Genomic DNA, 17,520 nt, shown 5'->3' with positions numbered 1-17,520 from the left:
TAGTGGGTGATAGCCAGTGACTTAAGTTCATTCACATTTTAGAATCTGGAGATTTAAAACAGCAATAATCCAATTGAAGAAAAATGCATTTCATTTCTAAAAGTCAAGTACTTCACTAATGTCTTTAAAAATAGAGAAGTTCACAGACTCAAAATAAAGAGAATTTTAATTAAATCATTTGGATAGACCATCTGGCAAAATCACTGTCAATCAAAATGCAGCGATGATGAAAGTAACTGGCTTTATATTTTTGAGAGTGTTCTGTAATTGATCCCAAGAGATACAGTCATCATGTGCAGTAGGCTTTAATATGGGGATGATCAGTGACTTTCTCAATAGACATTATAGCATACTCCATTAAAATTTACTATTGTCCCAATGTTAAAACGTTGTTCTTCAAATTACTTTTTTCTTAAAGACAGTAGCTACCATATGACATGCCTATGCATGTCATGACTAGTCTTTACCCTTTTGCCTTTTGAAATGTTTAGCTTAATATGACCTTAATAAGTAGTATGAAAATTTAGACCTTGGTGATCTCCCGTGATGCTTCTTTCATGCAATGACATGATATAAAAAGTTATATTTGCATCATGCTTTACCTGTTGTAAAGCATATGTAATTATATTAGTTTTTGGTGACTAAATGAATGATTACTAGGAGCCAGAATGCCTGGTCTTAAAAAGCTAAGCTTTGGCAAAAACGGACCTGCATTCAAATCGTACCTCCTCAATTTACTATAGTGCGAGCTAGGACAGGTCATTTGATCCTTCTGAGCCCAGATTTCCTCATCTATAAGATGAGGATAATAAGACATATTTCAGAGTTGTAAGGAATAAACAAGGTAGTGTAGGTGAAACACTAAGCACAGTGTCTGGCACATACAAAATGCTCAGTAATCTGTAACTCTTATTACGTGATATGTTCCACAAGAGGTAAGTTATTAAATTTGGGGGCTCATGAGATAAGTAAGGCTCTAAAATTATAGGATGTGCCAAGGTCAGACAACTAATACTTAGAGATCTGGGACTACAACACATGAGAACTGACTCCAAATTTCATGTTTTTTTCCACCAAGGAAAGCTCCTGGCTACCATGGTGAGTTAAATGACTATCTTACAGCTTCTCCCCCTTTGAAGTTGTGATAATTCCGGGTTATGATGCTCTCCTCCATGGTCTGTACAGCCTGGGTGAGATGTGATCCCAGACTGTGTAAGGCTCCCTACACTTTGGTTTTGCCATCCGTAAACACTGCAAGATGCTTGACTTATTCTTACCATCTTCTGTTCGTGTTTGACTGTAAAGAGTTTGTTCAAGAATGTCGGCAGGTAAATGATGTGGTGACTAACATTTTAAAATCTCCATGTCAGTATTTATTTTTAGCTATGGGCAGAAATAACTTTGGAGAATGTATTACTTTTAACAGAGCATACCCATTTCTCAATAATTGGGAGGTATTATTTTATTTATAAATAAAATTATTGTGTACTTCTGTGATAAGGTTACTTACAATCTTTGATTACTTGAATATGTTTATCAGCAACAAATGTGGGAATAATGCCAGAAAGAGCTCTTTCTCTACACTGTTCCTTCATTTATGCCAGTGGGATAATAAAGATGTGGAATGTGTCCTAGGATGTGCTTGGTCAACTTGGTGCCATTTGGAAATACATATTTCATTTGACAGCACTTATAAATCACATATTTTCTCCTCAGAATAACTTGCAGTGTGAAAATGTTCCCATATGTTAGAAATGGGTCTCTCCGTTTTGCTGAGGGGTGCGGAATAGAAATACAATCTAGGTTTCATGGCACTGAGCCATCCATGTACAGGTTTAAAATGGTATTTCTTAAAGTTAATTTTAAGTAGTGTTCTATTGTTTCTGTCTTGTTAAAATGAAAGAGGTGATTTTGACACCAAATATCATATTAGTAAGAATCAAAGCACCCTTCATAAAGATTACTAATAAATCAATATGGCTGCAATAACAGCTTTTTATACTGAATTCAAATAAATTAAGCTCTTCCTCTGCAGTAAAGAAGCACACTATTTTTAAATTCCTGCATGGATTCCAAGGGCACAGGCTGGATGGAGAACCTTGATCGCAACTTCTTCCAATTACAAATCTCTTTTCCTTAAACGTCTTCCCCTTTGTCCTGAGCCTTTGAGCAAGCACGAGAAAAGGCTCCTTCTTTTCCCATTTCCACAGGAATATATTGATGTTATTGCACTGAGAACAAGACCTCTGAGGCCTAGGCAGTGAGAAAGGAGCAGAGCTGCCGTGCATGATGCTCATCGGCCCAGGAGGTCTGGCCCAGGAGATCTGGCCCAGGACCTCACTCCTCCCACGGGAAGTTACAGAAGCCCTGGCAGGCGGCATTCATCTTCACGGAAATGCCTGCTGGCCCTCGGGGCACAGAAATGGAGTAGGAATACTGTGATGCCTGCCCCAGAGCATTCTGCACACATCTTAATGAACTGATTTAGAACTAGTTTGGAACAAGTAAAGGGCAGGTAGCAATTTGTAAATTACCAGAAACATTTTGTTCATCATGCTGAAGAAAATTGCAAGAGAAAAACCTTTAACTTTTCAAATTTATATGGAAAATTTTTAAGAAAACTGAGAACCATCCTTTATATTTACCAATTTTCTTTCCTTCAAGCTTTCAAGCTGATCATTAATGTATACTGACGAGATGAAAAAATTAGAGGAGACACCCTAATTATGTCATATCTTTTTAAAGTGTGTTTTTTGTTGTGTGAAAATACACCTAACATAAAATTTATTGTTTTAATCATTTTAAATATATAGTTCAGTGACAGTAGGTATATTCACATTGATGTGTAACTATCATGATTATCCATCCCGAGAACTTTCTCATCATCCCTAACTGAACCTCTGTACCCATTAAACACTAATGCCTCATCCCACTCTCCTCCAGCAACTGGTAATCTCTGTTGCATAGACCAGAAGGTCTATGGATCTGACTATTCAAGGCATCTCATGTAAGTGGAATCACATATTTGTCTTTTTGTGTCAGACCTATTTCACTTAGCATAGTAAGTTCATCTATGTTATAGCATGTGTCAGAATTACATTGCTTTTTAAAGCTGCATAATATTCCATTGTACTTATATGACACGTTTGGGGCCTTTTTATAGGTCAGCTTTTCCTCACTTGCCTCCTCCTCCTTTCTTCACTTCCATTTGACTCTGATTTCTAACACCTACCTTCCTGCCTCCCCACACATTTCCCTTCCTCCACTCTTCCCATTTGTTCTCCCCACCTCCCTTTTATACTCATCTTCTCTGCATGCTTAATATTAGGATTATTATATGTTATAAATACTCTTTCTATGAGTTGAAACTCAAGTTTATCTCATCTTAATTATTTTAACCCATTTTAGATAATTTATTATGATAGCCCTTATATCATAAACTTCTTAGATAGATGGAGATGGAAGTATAGTCCAGCTCTTTGCACTACCAACTTTGTGTCAGGATACCTCTCTCTGGTTTCAGGCTGCTACCGTGTAAAATCAGTTGGACTAAGAGGTCTTTGAAGCCCTAGCAGTCAGTGATTTAAGAATATTAATCACTTGGGTAAACTTTTTCAGAAAAAAATATCGATTTATTTAATAAACATTAATAGCCTCCTGGGAGCAAGGTAATGGACCAAAACAATATTGTGAGTTTAAGTCTTAAAATGTGAGAAATGTTCACAAACATAGAAAATGATTTGGCACACCAATTATAGTGTTTATTGAAGATTTATCTTCTGTATCTTTATTTTTTTTTCTCACCTTTAAATTTGTAGCTAGACTTGTTTTCTATAAGTCCCTCTAAACCTACTTTGCTTCATCCCACTATCAAAAGAATCACTTGTACTAATTAATTTCATCTTATTTAATGTTCAAAAAGAAAAATGGCAACTAACACCAAAACTTTAATCCATGCTTGAGAATGGAACTCCTAATAACAAAGTTGGTCTCATTGAGAAATCATAATGTCATAATCTGCAGCGGCTGGAATGTGTCTTACCCATGCTCAGCTTACAAAAACACACATACATACAGAGCTCATTTCTCTGCAGAAAACTAAAGTGTAACATAGTCAACCCTAGATCAAAAGGGTCCATTTCCAACATTTGAAGACTCTGCTTACTTTTTTTTAGCTCTAGATGGCAACATTCCTCCTTGTTATAAATTACCTCCTTTTAACAGAACAAGATACGATTTGGTCCAATTACATAAATCAGTTATTATGCAGGTCTGAAGTATGGCTTTTCCATCTACGATGGATTCGTACTCTAGAGGGATGATCACATTTTTGAACTGTAGTTTCTGGATGTCTGGTAGTTTCTCTGAATCTGTTAAGGGAAAGGAATTTGCATCCTGTTAGCCTTGGGTCCTTTAGGACCTGAAGCCGGTCCTGTGGGATACAGGTCACTTAAAAGGTCTCTTTCTTCTCTTCTTTAGTTAGTATCAAAAAGTACCTTCAGACTGCCATCCCTTGTTAGAAGCCTATATGTCTAGATCTTACTCTTAGGGCTTTTCGCTTGTTTATTGCCATCCACAGTGTTAAGGTATCTGATCACTCAGTAGAAGGAATGCAGCTTCTTACTGAACACAGGTTATTTACTGCATTTTGAACCCTAACTTTTTATGCCAGATTTGCCAGCAGACTTCATTAAAAAGCAACTCAGGTGTGAAACTTATCTTGCCTAAATGTTAAGATTTCAAGCCAAGTTAATGATTTAATATAGCAGTTGAACCAACACTTTGAACAGAGACCTCAGTTTAAATAAAAAAGTGAATTATACTAATGGCTATAGTTTCTTTTAATTTGTAATTGTGGATATTGCTTATTTTTCAAAACCTAAACCATCTCTCTAAGGCCATATCAGCCCAGTTTCAAAGTGGTACCTTGCTCATTTTCATACTTCATGCAGTATAAGAGATATAAACTGTGAAGTTATTTAAAGTAAAATGAAAACTGCTAGTCCAGTAAGCAGGCCACTTACTCTGGAATGATGTATTTGCATTGAAACAGCTGCATTTTCTCACCTGTTTCTTTAGAGTCAAATATACCATTTTGGAAGACAGATGTGATTAGCAGTTTATATGGAAATTAAGTGATGATTTCAATAGCAACCCACTTTAAACAACTAACCCACAAATTGAGTTCAAGGGCCAGCCATCACTCAGACCCACTACAGGTTTTAGCTGAGCAACTATTTCATGTCTCCATAAAAGGAAGTGAGCACGGGTTAAAGCCTAGGCTCTGGAATGAAGTTTCTTAGGTGAGGACCTTGGCTTAAAACCCCAGCTGTGAGGTCTTAAGGTTACCTATCTTATGGGGCTTTCATAAAGAAATAAGCTAGCACATAAAAACTGTTTAAAACATTGTTTGACATATGACAAACCCTCCATAAATGTGATTTGTTTATAAGTGACATGTTAGCACTGTGGTGTGGTCCAAGTTATAAACCCAGTTTACTGCTCTCAAAGAACTTGTACAAGACAGTTGAGTAGACAACATTGACATGAATGAAGTATGAAATTATGGGCAAACCAAAAAAATCTTAGTTTTGAAAGGGATCTTATAGGTTATTGGAACCTATCATCTAGTGTCTCTAATACATGGCCCTCTATAACACAGTCTATCAATAAGGGTTAAAATGTATGCTATTGCTGGAGCTTCTAGCTCATATACAGCAGCCCACTGATGTATGTTACATGTGTGCCAAGATCTGGTCCTTCATCCTACAGGGTTAGTCTTCTGTCTTTACCCTAAAGTATTGTACACATTAGAGATTCATCTGTGTGGTTACATATATTATTAATTCATTCCTTCTCCTACTTAGTAATATTCCAGTGTATGACTATACCACAATTTGCTTATCCATTTCTTGCTTATTTGGGTTCACATGTTGCAGCTCATAGGAGTAAAATCCTCTATGAACATTTTTGTGCAAGCTTTCTTTAGACCTGTCATTTTCATTTCTTTTGGGAAGATATCTAAGAATGAAATTGCTAGATAATAGGGTAGGTGTAGATTTCAGTATGTAAAAAAACTGCCAAACTTTTTTCCAAAGTTATCACACCACTTCAGAGCCATGAATGGGATTTTGGGTTGCTCCACATTCTCCCCAATGCATAGTATCATCAGTATTTTCTAAGTTTAGCCATTCTAGGGGATGTGAAATGATATTTCACAGGGTTTTAATTCAAATTTTCCTGGTGAATAATTACCTGGTGCACTTTTATATGTGCTTATTGGCCATTTGTATATCCTTTTTTGAGGTGTCTTCCAAATTGTTTGCCCATTTTTAAATCATATTGTTTATATTAACTTCTCTACATATTCTGATTTCAAGTCCTTTTTCAAATCTATGGATCACAAATATTTCCTCTCGGTCTTCTCTTTTATTAATGTTACCTTTTAAAGAACAGATTTTTTTTATGTTGATAGTCTAATTCACCTATTTTTTTGTGGTTAGTATTTTTGTGTCTGTCTAAAAACTGCCTATTCCAGTTTTGTGAAAATATTTTCTGTTTTCTTCTAGAAGCTTTATAGATTTAGCTTTTGTGTTTTGGTCATATTCCATCGCAAATTAATTTTTGTGTAAGGGAGGTAATGAGGTTCATTTATTAGTAATATGTCTATCTATTCGGTCCAGGATAATTACAGAAAAGACTGTCTTTTACCACTTTGAATTATCTTGGTATCTTTGTCAAAATCAATTGACCATATAAAAATGGGTCAAATTGTGGCCTCTCTTTTCTTCTCCAATGTTTGATGTTCTATTCCTATGCCAATAATATGCCATCCTGACTATTATAGTTTGAAATATGTAAGTGTAAGTTGTCAACTTTGTTCTTTTTCAAGATTGATTCGACTATTCTGGATTCTTTGCATTACCTTCTAAATTTTAAATTAGCTTGTCAATTTTAAGAAGTCTGCTGGAATTTTGATTGGGATGGCCTTGACTCTCTAGATTAATTTGGGTAGGACTGACATCTTAATAATATTGAGCTTTGCAATTCATGTATTTAGTTCAGTCTTCTTTAGTTCCTCTCTGCAATATTTATTTGTTTTAAGTGTACAGGTTTTACACAAATTTTGTAAAATTAATTCAGGTATTTGAGTTCTTTCTATTAAAAGAGTACTTTAAAATTTTCAAATTCCAATTATTCTTTGCTAACATAAAGAAACACGATTTATTTTTGTATGCTGTTACCCTATGCCCTTGGTAGACTCATTCATTAGTTTTAATATTTTTTTTAGTAGATTCCTAAAGATTCTTCTACACCTACTATCAGTCATCTGTAAGTAAACATAGTTTTACCTTTCTCTTTCCAATATATGAACCTTTTTTTTCCTTTTTCTTAACTCAGTACACTGGCTTGGACCTCCAGCCCTATTCCATAACGTTGAATAGAAGGGATTATAGTGAACATCCTTGTTTTCTTCCTACTCTTAGTAGGAAAGTATCAAGTCCTTAATAGATAGAGAAAGTACTATTTACCTGTTGGTTTTTTGTAAGTGTTCTTAATCAGGTTGAGGAAGCTCCCTTCTATTCCAAATCCATTAGAGTGTTTTACAAGAGTGAGTATTAGAGTTTATGGGTTTTCCCCCCATCTTTCTAGAACAGTGTTACTCATAGTATTTCCTTATTATCATTCTGATATCTGTAGGACCTATAATGACACGCTCTATATCATTCCTGATATTGGTAATATGTTTGTCTCTTTTTATTGATTAATCTAGTTTCCTAACTAGATTAATTTTATTACTGTTTTCAAAGAAATAAGCTTTTGGAAATCAAGGATGAGCAAATAAATTATTTCCTCCTAGTTTGCTTTTAGGAATAGGAAAAATGATTTTTTTTTTAAATCCAACTTCAGAAACATAATTAGGGATGGTTTGGGACAGTCACAGTTAAAAAAAAAGTTGTGATAGAATACAAATACCATAAAATTTACAATCTTAATCATTTTTAAGTACAATTCAGTAATGTTAACTGTAACATTCAGTAATGTTAACATTCACATTGTTGTGTAATCAATCTCCAAAACTATTTTCATATTGCAAAACTGAAACTCTGTACCATTAATCAAAAATCCCCATTCTGCTTTCTGTCTTTATGAATGACTATTCTAGGTATCTTATATCAGTGGAATCATACAGTATTTATCTTTTTGTGACTCACTGATTTCGCTTAGCATAATGTCCTCAATCCATGCTGTAGCATGAGTCAGAATTTCCTTTCTTTTTTAAGGCTGAATAATACTCCATTGTATGTATGTACCACATGTTGTTTATCTGTTAATTTGTCAATGCACACATGGATTACTTAGCTACTGTGAATAATACTGCTATGAGCACTGGTGTGCAAGTGTTTCTTTGAGTCCCTGATTTCACTTCTTTTGGGTATATACCCGGAATTAGAATTGCTGGATCATATAGTAATTCTATTTTTAGGTTTTCAGAAACTGCCACAGCAGATATACAACTTTACATTCTGGCCAACAGTGCAAAAAAAGGTATAATTTCTCCACATTCTTGCCCATACTTATTTGTTCGTTTTTTTACAGTAGCCATCCTAATGAGTGTGAGGAAAATGAACTTTAGGCCATTGACATGTATTTTCCAAAGCCTCACATACATGCCACCTATGAAGGAGGCTTATTATGGAATGGATTCCTGTACTGGTGGGAACTTGAACATGACAACTCTGAGAGAATATGATTATTTTTAAATTGTTTTTATTTGTTTCTACTGAACTGTGCTTTAAATGTCAGTAATGTCTTTGCAGATAGAACAAAACTCTTGAGCCTCTCTGGAGCTCCCTGTTAATGGAAGGAAAACAGAAATCTGTATAGGTCTTCTCCCTTTTATCTTCATTCATTAACTATGTACATCCAAAAGATGTCATGTTGTCTGTGTAGTATCATTACTTTAAAACCAAGAGAAAGAAAAGAGAAATTCAAATCTATTTGGGGAAGCATAAGATGTATTTTTTGTTACCTTTTCATATAAAAGGCATTATTTAGTTGTATATTACTGGATTCCCTTTCTCATGGCTGTATTTTTATTTTCCCCACATTTAAATTCTTCAGGTGTTCTAAAGTAAGTACATTCATGAATGCTCACAGAATATATTTAAGGCAAATAGTGCATTCACAAAATCTATATGTAATTTGTGTTTTGTGCTTTAGATGCAGAGCAAATTTGATGGCACAGAAGACAGGCATGGCTTACCTTTTATTTTTATATTTGCTAAGTTCTCAGCTAGATGTAGTGCCTTCTGAACCCTCAAGAAGAATGTGTCTAAAACACAAAGAATGATGATGAGTGCAGCAAAAAAGTTGAAGTAGTATCATTAACTTCATTCTTACTACCGATTTCCTCAGAAAACACATGACAGAAAACAACCTTGGGAGAAAAAAATCTTTGCACTTCCAGTCTCTACCTATTGAGTAAAAATGCACTGAATAAATAAATGGTTGAGGGCATTAATCCATGTTTCTTGACTTGGAAGTTTCTTGGCTTGTAGGAAAATATCTTAACATTAAGAACAGAACACATCCAGAAAATCATGACCAGAATGTGATACAATAAAATATATATCTGGCCTTTGTCTCCCATTCCTTGCACAGAAATTCAAAAACTTTTTACTTTCCTGACTGATAGTTGTGTGTCTTTTTTGTGCCCTGCTTCAAGGGAGGGGCTGGCTACACCAGAAACACCAAGCAAAGATTTAGAAGTTTGGAATTTCCAGCCCTACGCCCTATAGCTTCCTAACCTCCAGGGAGGGAAGAGGGACTAGAGATTGAGTGCAATCATGGCCAGTGATTTAACTAATCATGCCTACATAATGAAATGCCACATAAAAATTTTGGACACTCACCATCCAAAAGACAACAACAAATGTTCGTGAGGTTATGGAGAAAGGGGAACCCTCCTACATTGCTGGTGGGAATGTAAATTAGTTCAACCATTGTGGAAAGCAGTATGGAGGTTCCTCAAAAAGCTCAAAATAGAAACACCATTTGACCCAGGAATTCCACTCCTAGGAATTTAGCCTAAGAATGCAGCAGCCCAGTTTGAAAAAAACATATGCATCCCTATGTTTATCGCAGCACTATTTACAATAGCCAAGAAATGGAAGCAACCTAAGTGTCCATCAGTAGAGGAATGGATAAAGAAGATGTGGTACATATACACAATGGAATATTATTCAGCCATAAGAAGAAAACGAATCCTACCATTTGCAACAACATGGATGGAGCTAGAGGGTATTATTCTCAGTGAAATAAGCCAGGCAGAGAAAGACAAGTACCAAATGATTTCACTCATATGTGGAGTATAAGAACAAAGAAAAACTGAAGGAACAAAACAGCAGGAGAATCACAGAACCCAAAAATGGACTAACAGTTACCAAAGGGAAAGGGGTTGGGGAGGATGGGTGGGAAGGGAGGGATAAGGGGGGGTGAGAAAAGAAAGGGGGCATTATGATTAGCATGTATAATGGGGGATGCACGGGGAGGGATGTGCAACACAGAGAAGACAACTAGTGATTCTATAGCATCTTAACTGCACTGATGAACAGTGACTGTAATGGGGTTTGTGAGGGGGACTTGGTGATGGCGGGAGTCTAGTAAACATAATGTTCCTCATGTAATTGTAGATTAATGATACCAAAAAAAAAAAAAGAAATTTAGGACACTGAGCTCAGTGGAGCTTCCTGGTTGGTGAACTTCCTAATGTATTGGAAGAGTGATATACCCGGACTCCACAGGTTTAGAACCCCATGCTCAGGACCCTCCTTGACCTTGCCCTATGTAGCTCTTCATTTGCCTATTCATTTGTACCCTTTATAGTAAAATGATAGTCAAAAGTATAAAGCTTTCTTGAGTTTTCTAGGTCATTCTAGCAGATTATCAGAGCTGTGGGAGTCTTGTATTTGTAGCTGCCCACGCAGAAGTGCAGGTGGCTTGGAGACACCGGAAATTTGTAGCTGGTGTTTGAAGTAGGGCAGTCTTGTGAGACTGAGACCTTAACTTTTGGAGTCTTCACAAACTCTTAGTAGTGTCAAAACTGGATTGAATTATAGAATATCAAGTTGTGTCAGAGAATTGGTGTCAGAATATACAAAGAAATTAAGAATCCTAGTGCATCTAAGGTATTGGCAGAGAAGCTTCTTTGGTATGGATCAATGAAAAAAATTAAACATCCTAACACCAGGAATTATAGATTTTATGACAAAACTATATATATCAGAAATTTAATTGACAGTAACCCTTAATAACTATGTAACCTTGGAAAAATCACTTGACCTTGGGGATTCCCAGTTTCATCATCTTTAAAAATTAGGATAATAATGCCAACCTGTAATAGTTAATTTTATGTGTCAACTTGGCTGCACCACAGTGCCAGATATTTTGTCAAATATTATTCTGGATGTTTATGAGAGGATATTTTTGGATGGTATTTACATTTAAATTGGTGGATTCTGAATAAAGTAAGTTGCCCTCCATAATGTTGGTGGGCCTTTCATCCAATCAGCTGAAGCTCTGGCTAGAATAAAAGACTGACCTGTCACAAGCAAGCGGGACTTCAGCTGCAACACTGGTTGGTTCTTTACCTGGATCTCCAGGTGGCCCACATAGTGGAGTTCAGACTTGCCAGCCTCCATAATTGTGTGAGTCAATCCCTTAAAATAAATCTATATTTATCTCTATCTCTACCTACACACGTTCTGTTCTCTGGACAACCTTGACTAATACACTACCTCACCTGGTTATTGTGAGAATTAAATGAAACAAAATATTTGGAACCTCTTTGTAAATTTTAAAGCATTAGGAATTGTAAGGAAGGTTTATTCTGCCTGGTACACGTCAAGTGTAGTGAATTTTTTTGAGGCTTTATAGACAAGTGAATGGTTTGAAATATCACAAAGGAAGCTATAAGATGGCAACAAGAAGGAAGAGGAGCCCACCAGGCTTCCATTCTGAAATGGTTTTGCATCTGTTGCCATGGAGTGGAAGCTCCATCTGGATGGAAGCTGAGGCTTAGTTGGCTTAGTTCAACTTACATATCCAGCATTGGACACTGTGCTTTGCATGGTCATTTGTTCAGATAATTGCTGAAGAACAGATGACTTTTATCTACGTGATCACTCCAAAGTAACTTAAAGATACTCTCAAAGAATAGATGACTTTTAACTAATGATCACTCACTAGTTACTACTAGTGAGTAACTGGGTATAAAATGTTATGTACCTCGGAGTTTTCACGAAGCACTTCCGCATTTAGCATGGAGGGCTAAAAAGTATATATGTGTTGAATCTGGTCGTGCCCTCTGAAGAGTTAAATGTCAGTTCATCATGGTCTATATGCCAAATAAGAGAACTGGAACCTTAGTCTGGCTGGGGGTAGGCCAAGCCCATGAACCTGGAATGCCTCAGTGAATAAATCCACAGCAAGACCTCACTCACCGAAACTAATGGCTTTGCTTCCTTGGACCTTTGTTGGACTTTGCATAATAGCAAGGGGCAAATACAGATTGGAGGAAAAATCAGGGGCACTGCACTGAATGAATACTTTTAAACTCTAGGACAGTAACTGGAATACTATTTGGCATCATAGCAAACACTGCCAAGTGTCCCTTGTTAATCCAGATCTCTAGATGACACTTCTTATAGCAGGCAATGGCTAGTCTGGATTGCAATAGCATGCTTCACAACTTTATGGATAGTGGTTTATGTGGGCAGATATTTTGAGACTCCACTGTGAAAGAATATGGTTGCTCTCAAAACACTGTAGGCAAAAACTGCAGTCTGAGAAAGGAGACCAGACTTCCAGTCTTGCTGGTATTTTAGGAAGTATGTCATCATAATGATATTTCCAGGCTGCTCTGGATATGGCCACGAAAGGAGAGAACATTAAGACAGTCTGCCTTAAATTAAAACAACAGTGGGATACTATTTTCCACTTATAAAATTGGGAAAGAATTTTTAAAATAATACCCAGTATTACCAAAAATATATCTCTAAACTGCTGCCTGGAGAGTCATTTGGAACAAACAAACACACACACTTAAAAACATGCATTCCTTTGACCCCACAATTCTACCTCTAAGAATGTATCCCAAGAAAATAATCTTATCTCTGCAATGATTTATCCATTAGATTTTGTTAAGTGTGGTGTTGTCTGTAGCAGTGAAAAGTTAGAAATAAATGAAATGTTCAGCAATACTGCTTAAAGGAATTTTGTTACATAAAGGAATAGTATACAACTATTAAAAATAAGGTCGTAGAAGAATATATAATGGCATGGAAATTTGTTCATAATCTATTGTTAAGATAAAAAGCAGTTTAAAAAACACTATATACAGAATAAGTCTATTTTGTTTAAAAATCAAGCATAAGAATAATCATGCCAGTTTATAGAAGGCTAGAAGACTATACATTAAAATGTTAATAACAGCCATCTGTGAGTGATGATTTTTACTGGTGCTTTTACCTTCTCCTTATGCTGCCCCCTAAGAAATTTTCTATCATAAAATTACATCAGCAATTAGAGGGGGGGAAAGTAGCTTTAAACATTTCAAACAAAATGAGCAGCAAACAAAAAACCTATGATGAATTGGATTGTCTACTACTAGGGGAGGAGGCACATTTTGCAGTGCTGTAATTAAACCCTGGCACATTCTAGGACTTTACATTCTAAAGCAGTTAGCTCAAAATAATTTATGTAAGTCCTGATGGTACAAAATGGTTTTAAAAGTTTTCACTATTTTCATTTAACATGTAGTTCTAACCACACTATGCTAAGCCTTATACAGCACGAAGCCCAGAACTGATGCAGGCAGTGGTCTGACACATTTACACAAGTGTTAGCACAGAAATGCCACCTTGGAAATAGGAGGTTTCAGCTCTTTAGCCAGCACTCTCCATGCCACTGAAATCTAAAACTGTGTTATTAAAAATTAAGTAAAGAGCTTTGTAGCCTAGATTCATACATAGATCAATCTCAGTTTATTGAGGAGAAGTGAGAAATGTCTGGGGTAAATCCTGAACCTCTGAGGGGTAATGATGTCATCCATGACAGCACCCAGCCTTTTCTACAAGTGTCCTTTGCTGTCCCTGACAAAATGGATTGAAGGGATCATTCTGCTTATCATGTCAACCATCTGCCCCTAATTGATGCAGCTGGCTATGTTGGATTTGACATTTTAGAAAGACCAATGGTGAAGCTGGCTGCCAGGTAAATAGTTCAGTCTGAATGAGTGCCCATCATGTGAAATGTGACACTTTCCCCCATCTGTTCCCAGCTGTTCCTGAACCATAAAAGGGAAAGACCCAAATATATATTTATTTTGCCCACAAATGAATGAGCCAGAGATACAGACAAAATTAGGTTTAAACTTTAAGTCCAAAAGAGTATCATTAATGGTAGGACAGGGAAATAGTTCCAGGCTATCTTAAAGATACTCTCAGAAAATTCCCCCTATTGCTGATTCAGCCTTGCCCACATGGGTGTTTGAAATTGCACTAAATCTAGCATAGTCTAAAAACATGACAGTGGCTAGTAAGCATATAAATTTTAGAATGACAACTGCAAGGAATATACCTTCTTGGCAGTCTTCCAGAGTCCTCAAAAAACGAATAATGAGTTCAAGCTAATTCACCCTTATGCATCACTCTTATGCCTAATCTCAGAGTTTAAAAATGGAAGATTGCAAAGCATTTCACAGCCAGAGGTATTCCTCAGGTGCTTCCCCAGCCCACCACTTTTCTGGGAATGCAAATGTCCAGAAGGCACAGAACACACAGAACCTTACTGACTCACCTTGCTGTCGCTGGTCCTCCGAAAGCCTCAGATTACAGGTGTGCAAACTGTTCAACAGGTGGCTGCCGCCTTTTCTTTGTATAGTAGACATGGTACTGGCAGTGTGACTGTGGCTCCAGAATCACTAGGGCATTTTCTTCCTCTGGCCAGCCACCTAAAACAGTCTTCGCAAGACACCCAGAACCACAAAGCTACATGCAGATCCTGTCCTTGCATGTAAAACATTTACTTCCCTAATAAACTTCCAAGTGTTTCTTAATCATGATTCTTAAAATAAATATTTACCGATATAGCTTCTCCTACACATAAAGATGCCAATTCATTTGGGCAGAAACGTAACTTAATTCTTCTTTCATTTCAAAGCACATTCAAACTTTCCCCCTTGTAATGTAACACCCTACAGAATCACTATTTCTAACAGATTACAGTTTTGGCAACTTTTGATTCCTTCTGCTGACACGAAATTTAATGCCCCAAGTATTTAGAGAGGATTGCGGGAGTCATACATACGCAAAGAAAAAAAAGTACTGCTGAGTTCCACTAAGCGGTTTCTAAGCCTGGTTGAGTTACCCTCTGTGACAGCTGAAAGTGAACAGTTAGTTCTTAAGGGAGCTGGGAGGAGGAGGAGCCGAGCGGGCCGGCCGATTAGCATAAGGAGGCCGGCAAGAAACGGTGTTGGAGCTGCTCTGAGTAACAGTGACCGACGCAGGGAGTCTAAAAAGATGCCTGATGTTACAGTAATCATCTTTGACTTCTGCAGCTTTGCTTGTAATTAAAACAAAAGCTCAAGCAGGGGTTTATGCCACTTTGTACATGTGAAACGTAAAGGGTCTAACTGGAACTGGTAATGAGCTCATGGAAATGTACTGCTGCAACTTTCAATTTCTGTAAACACCTTCAAGTCTTCAGAAGGGGGCAGTTACAGAGCAGCCTGCCTGCCAAGGCAACTGTTTGGAGTTCTGGAAGAAAAATAAATACACAAAACATTATCTTTTGAATGATCTATCTCTGCTCCCCCTTCGATTCTTTATTGCTACTTCTAGATCAGAAGACAAAGCTATTTCTAGTGTTTTCTTGTGCTGAAATAGCACATTTTATTGAAATATTGAAAATAGTTCATATTTCATTAAAATAGTCATTGAAATAATAGCATATTTCATTACTGCTTAAAAACAAATCCCAAACACCTTTCATTTAACCTGGGGGTCTGCTCCCTTGAAGTCCTAGTGAATGCTGGTTGAACCTGCCTCTCACAGCTCTTTGTAGGTTCAGCAAGGAGGTGGTAGCCAGGATGAAGGAAAAAGGCAGAGCTGGTTAGTAAGCCTCAAAGTTTGGATCCTGCAGCTTCCTGTGGATATTTGGAAATTGGTGCTAAACCTGACACCTTAACTAGAAGGTTACCTCTCACCAGATTTGGGTGTGGGTATCCTCATTTTACTTCGAGGCAATTAACAATTCCCCAAGCATACTCTGAGCTGTGGAAACTCTTATGAAATATTTGATAGTGTTTTCATAGTTCCTATGATTTATTAAACATTTTTTATGATTTTAGTAGTCTTATATGCTGCAGTTTTAGGTCCCTCACAGTGTTGGAAGTTATAGAAGTGCTTAGCAACTTTGAAAGCGATTCCTGTTATTGAAAGGTAGTATTTATCTCTTGCTTCACAATAGTCATGGTGGAAGGCTGAAGCATTGTTCTTCCTGAATGACATAAAGCTATCAATATTCTAATTACATTACAAACATCTCTAAAATGCATATTATTATAGAGGCAAATCAACCCACAGAACTATAAGCCAGCCCTTGAGAGAAATGGATTTTAAAAGTGTTTCATAATGAGAAATTTAAAATATGTATATTTAATATAGAAATACATATGTAGAAAGAATAGCATAATAAGTCCTATGCACCCTTTGCTTGGATGCAATCATTAGCAACTCATGGAGAATCTTGTTTCATATCTGTGTTGCCTCACAGCCATTTTCTCCACCATTGGATTTGAAGCATCCCAGATATCACTGCATTCATAAATATTTCAATATATATTTCTAAAATGCAAGGACTTTGCCACCCTTTTAATAATTAAGCATGATTCCTTGACGGAAGTAAATATGCAGGTGGTGTTCTTATTTTCCTGATGTCTCATAATTTTTTTAAAATTTTACCTTTTGTTCAGATTGGGACTCCAAGGCCCACTCATTGTATTTGACTGATGTAGCTCTTAAGTCTTCATCATTCTGTAGGTTCCTCTGTGAGAGAAAATGTTGCTTGGGGATTAATATCTACATTTACTCTTACTTGTGTCTGATTTTTTTGAAGAAGCCCTCTAGATGCCCCTATTTTTCTTATTCATGCATGGCTGTAAAGCTGGGAAGAAAGAGAGGAAAGGGAATGGTCAGCTGACCAATAGGGGTTAAAACATCCAGCTTTCTAGCCCTGGTGCTCCCTTTAGTGTACTATGTAACCTTGAACCACAATGTGTTGATTTGATTCATTTATATCTTACAAGATGATTACCACCTCCAACTGTTACATAGTTACCATTTCTTCTTCGTGGTGAGAACCTTTAGGTTCTATTCTTTTAGCAACATTTAAGTGTATGATACAGTAGTATTAGCTATAATCACTATCTTGTATACTAGATTACCAAATTTATTA

General features: G+C 36.6%; 1 protein-coding gene across 3 annotated transcripts in view; it reads right to left on the bottom strand.

The window, feature by feature from the left end:
• Positions 1 to 15,481, bottom strand: part of RANBP3L (RAN binding protein 3 like) — a 55,658-nt gene extending 40,177 nt beyond the window's left edge. For 2 of the 3 annotated variants that reach the window (XR_008995203.1, XM_057495776.1), the window contains exon 1: positions 14,863 to 15,361. Coding sequence is in view for 2 of the 3 variants with exons in the window: in XM_057495776.1 (XP_057351759.1) it covers positions 14,863 to 14,953 (91 nt within the window). In the remaining variant the exon portion in view is untranslated. The other variant, XM_036932090.2, reaches the window with a different exon arrangement.
• Between the last annotated feature and the right edge of the window lie 2,039 nt (positions 15,482 to 17,520).

Source organism: Manis pentadactyla, chromosome 2 (assembly GCF_030020395.1).
Source record: "Manis pentadactyla isolate mManPen7 chromosome 2, mManPen7.hap1, whole genome shotgun sequence".
Classification (NCBI taxonomy): Eukaryota; Metazoa; Chordata; class Mammalia; order Pholidota; family Manidae; genus Manis; species Manis pentadactyla.
The sequence above is the reverse complement of the archived record's forward strand: the minus strand, read 5'-3'. Positions and strand labels throughout refer to the sequence as shown.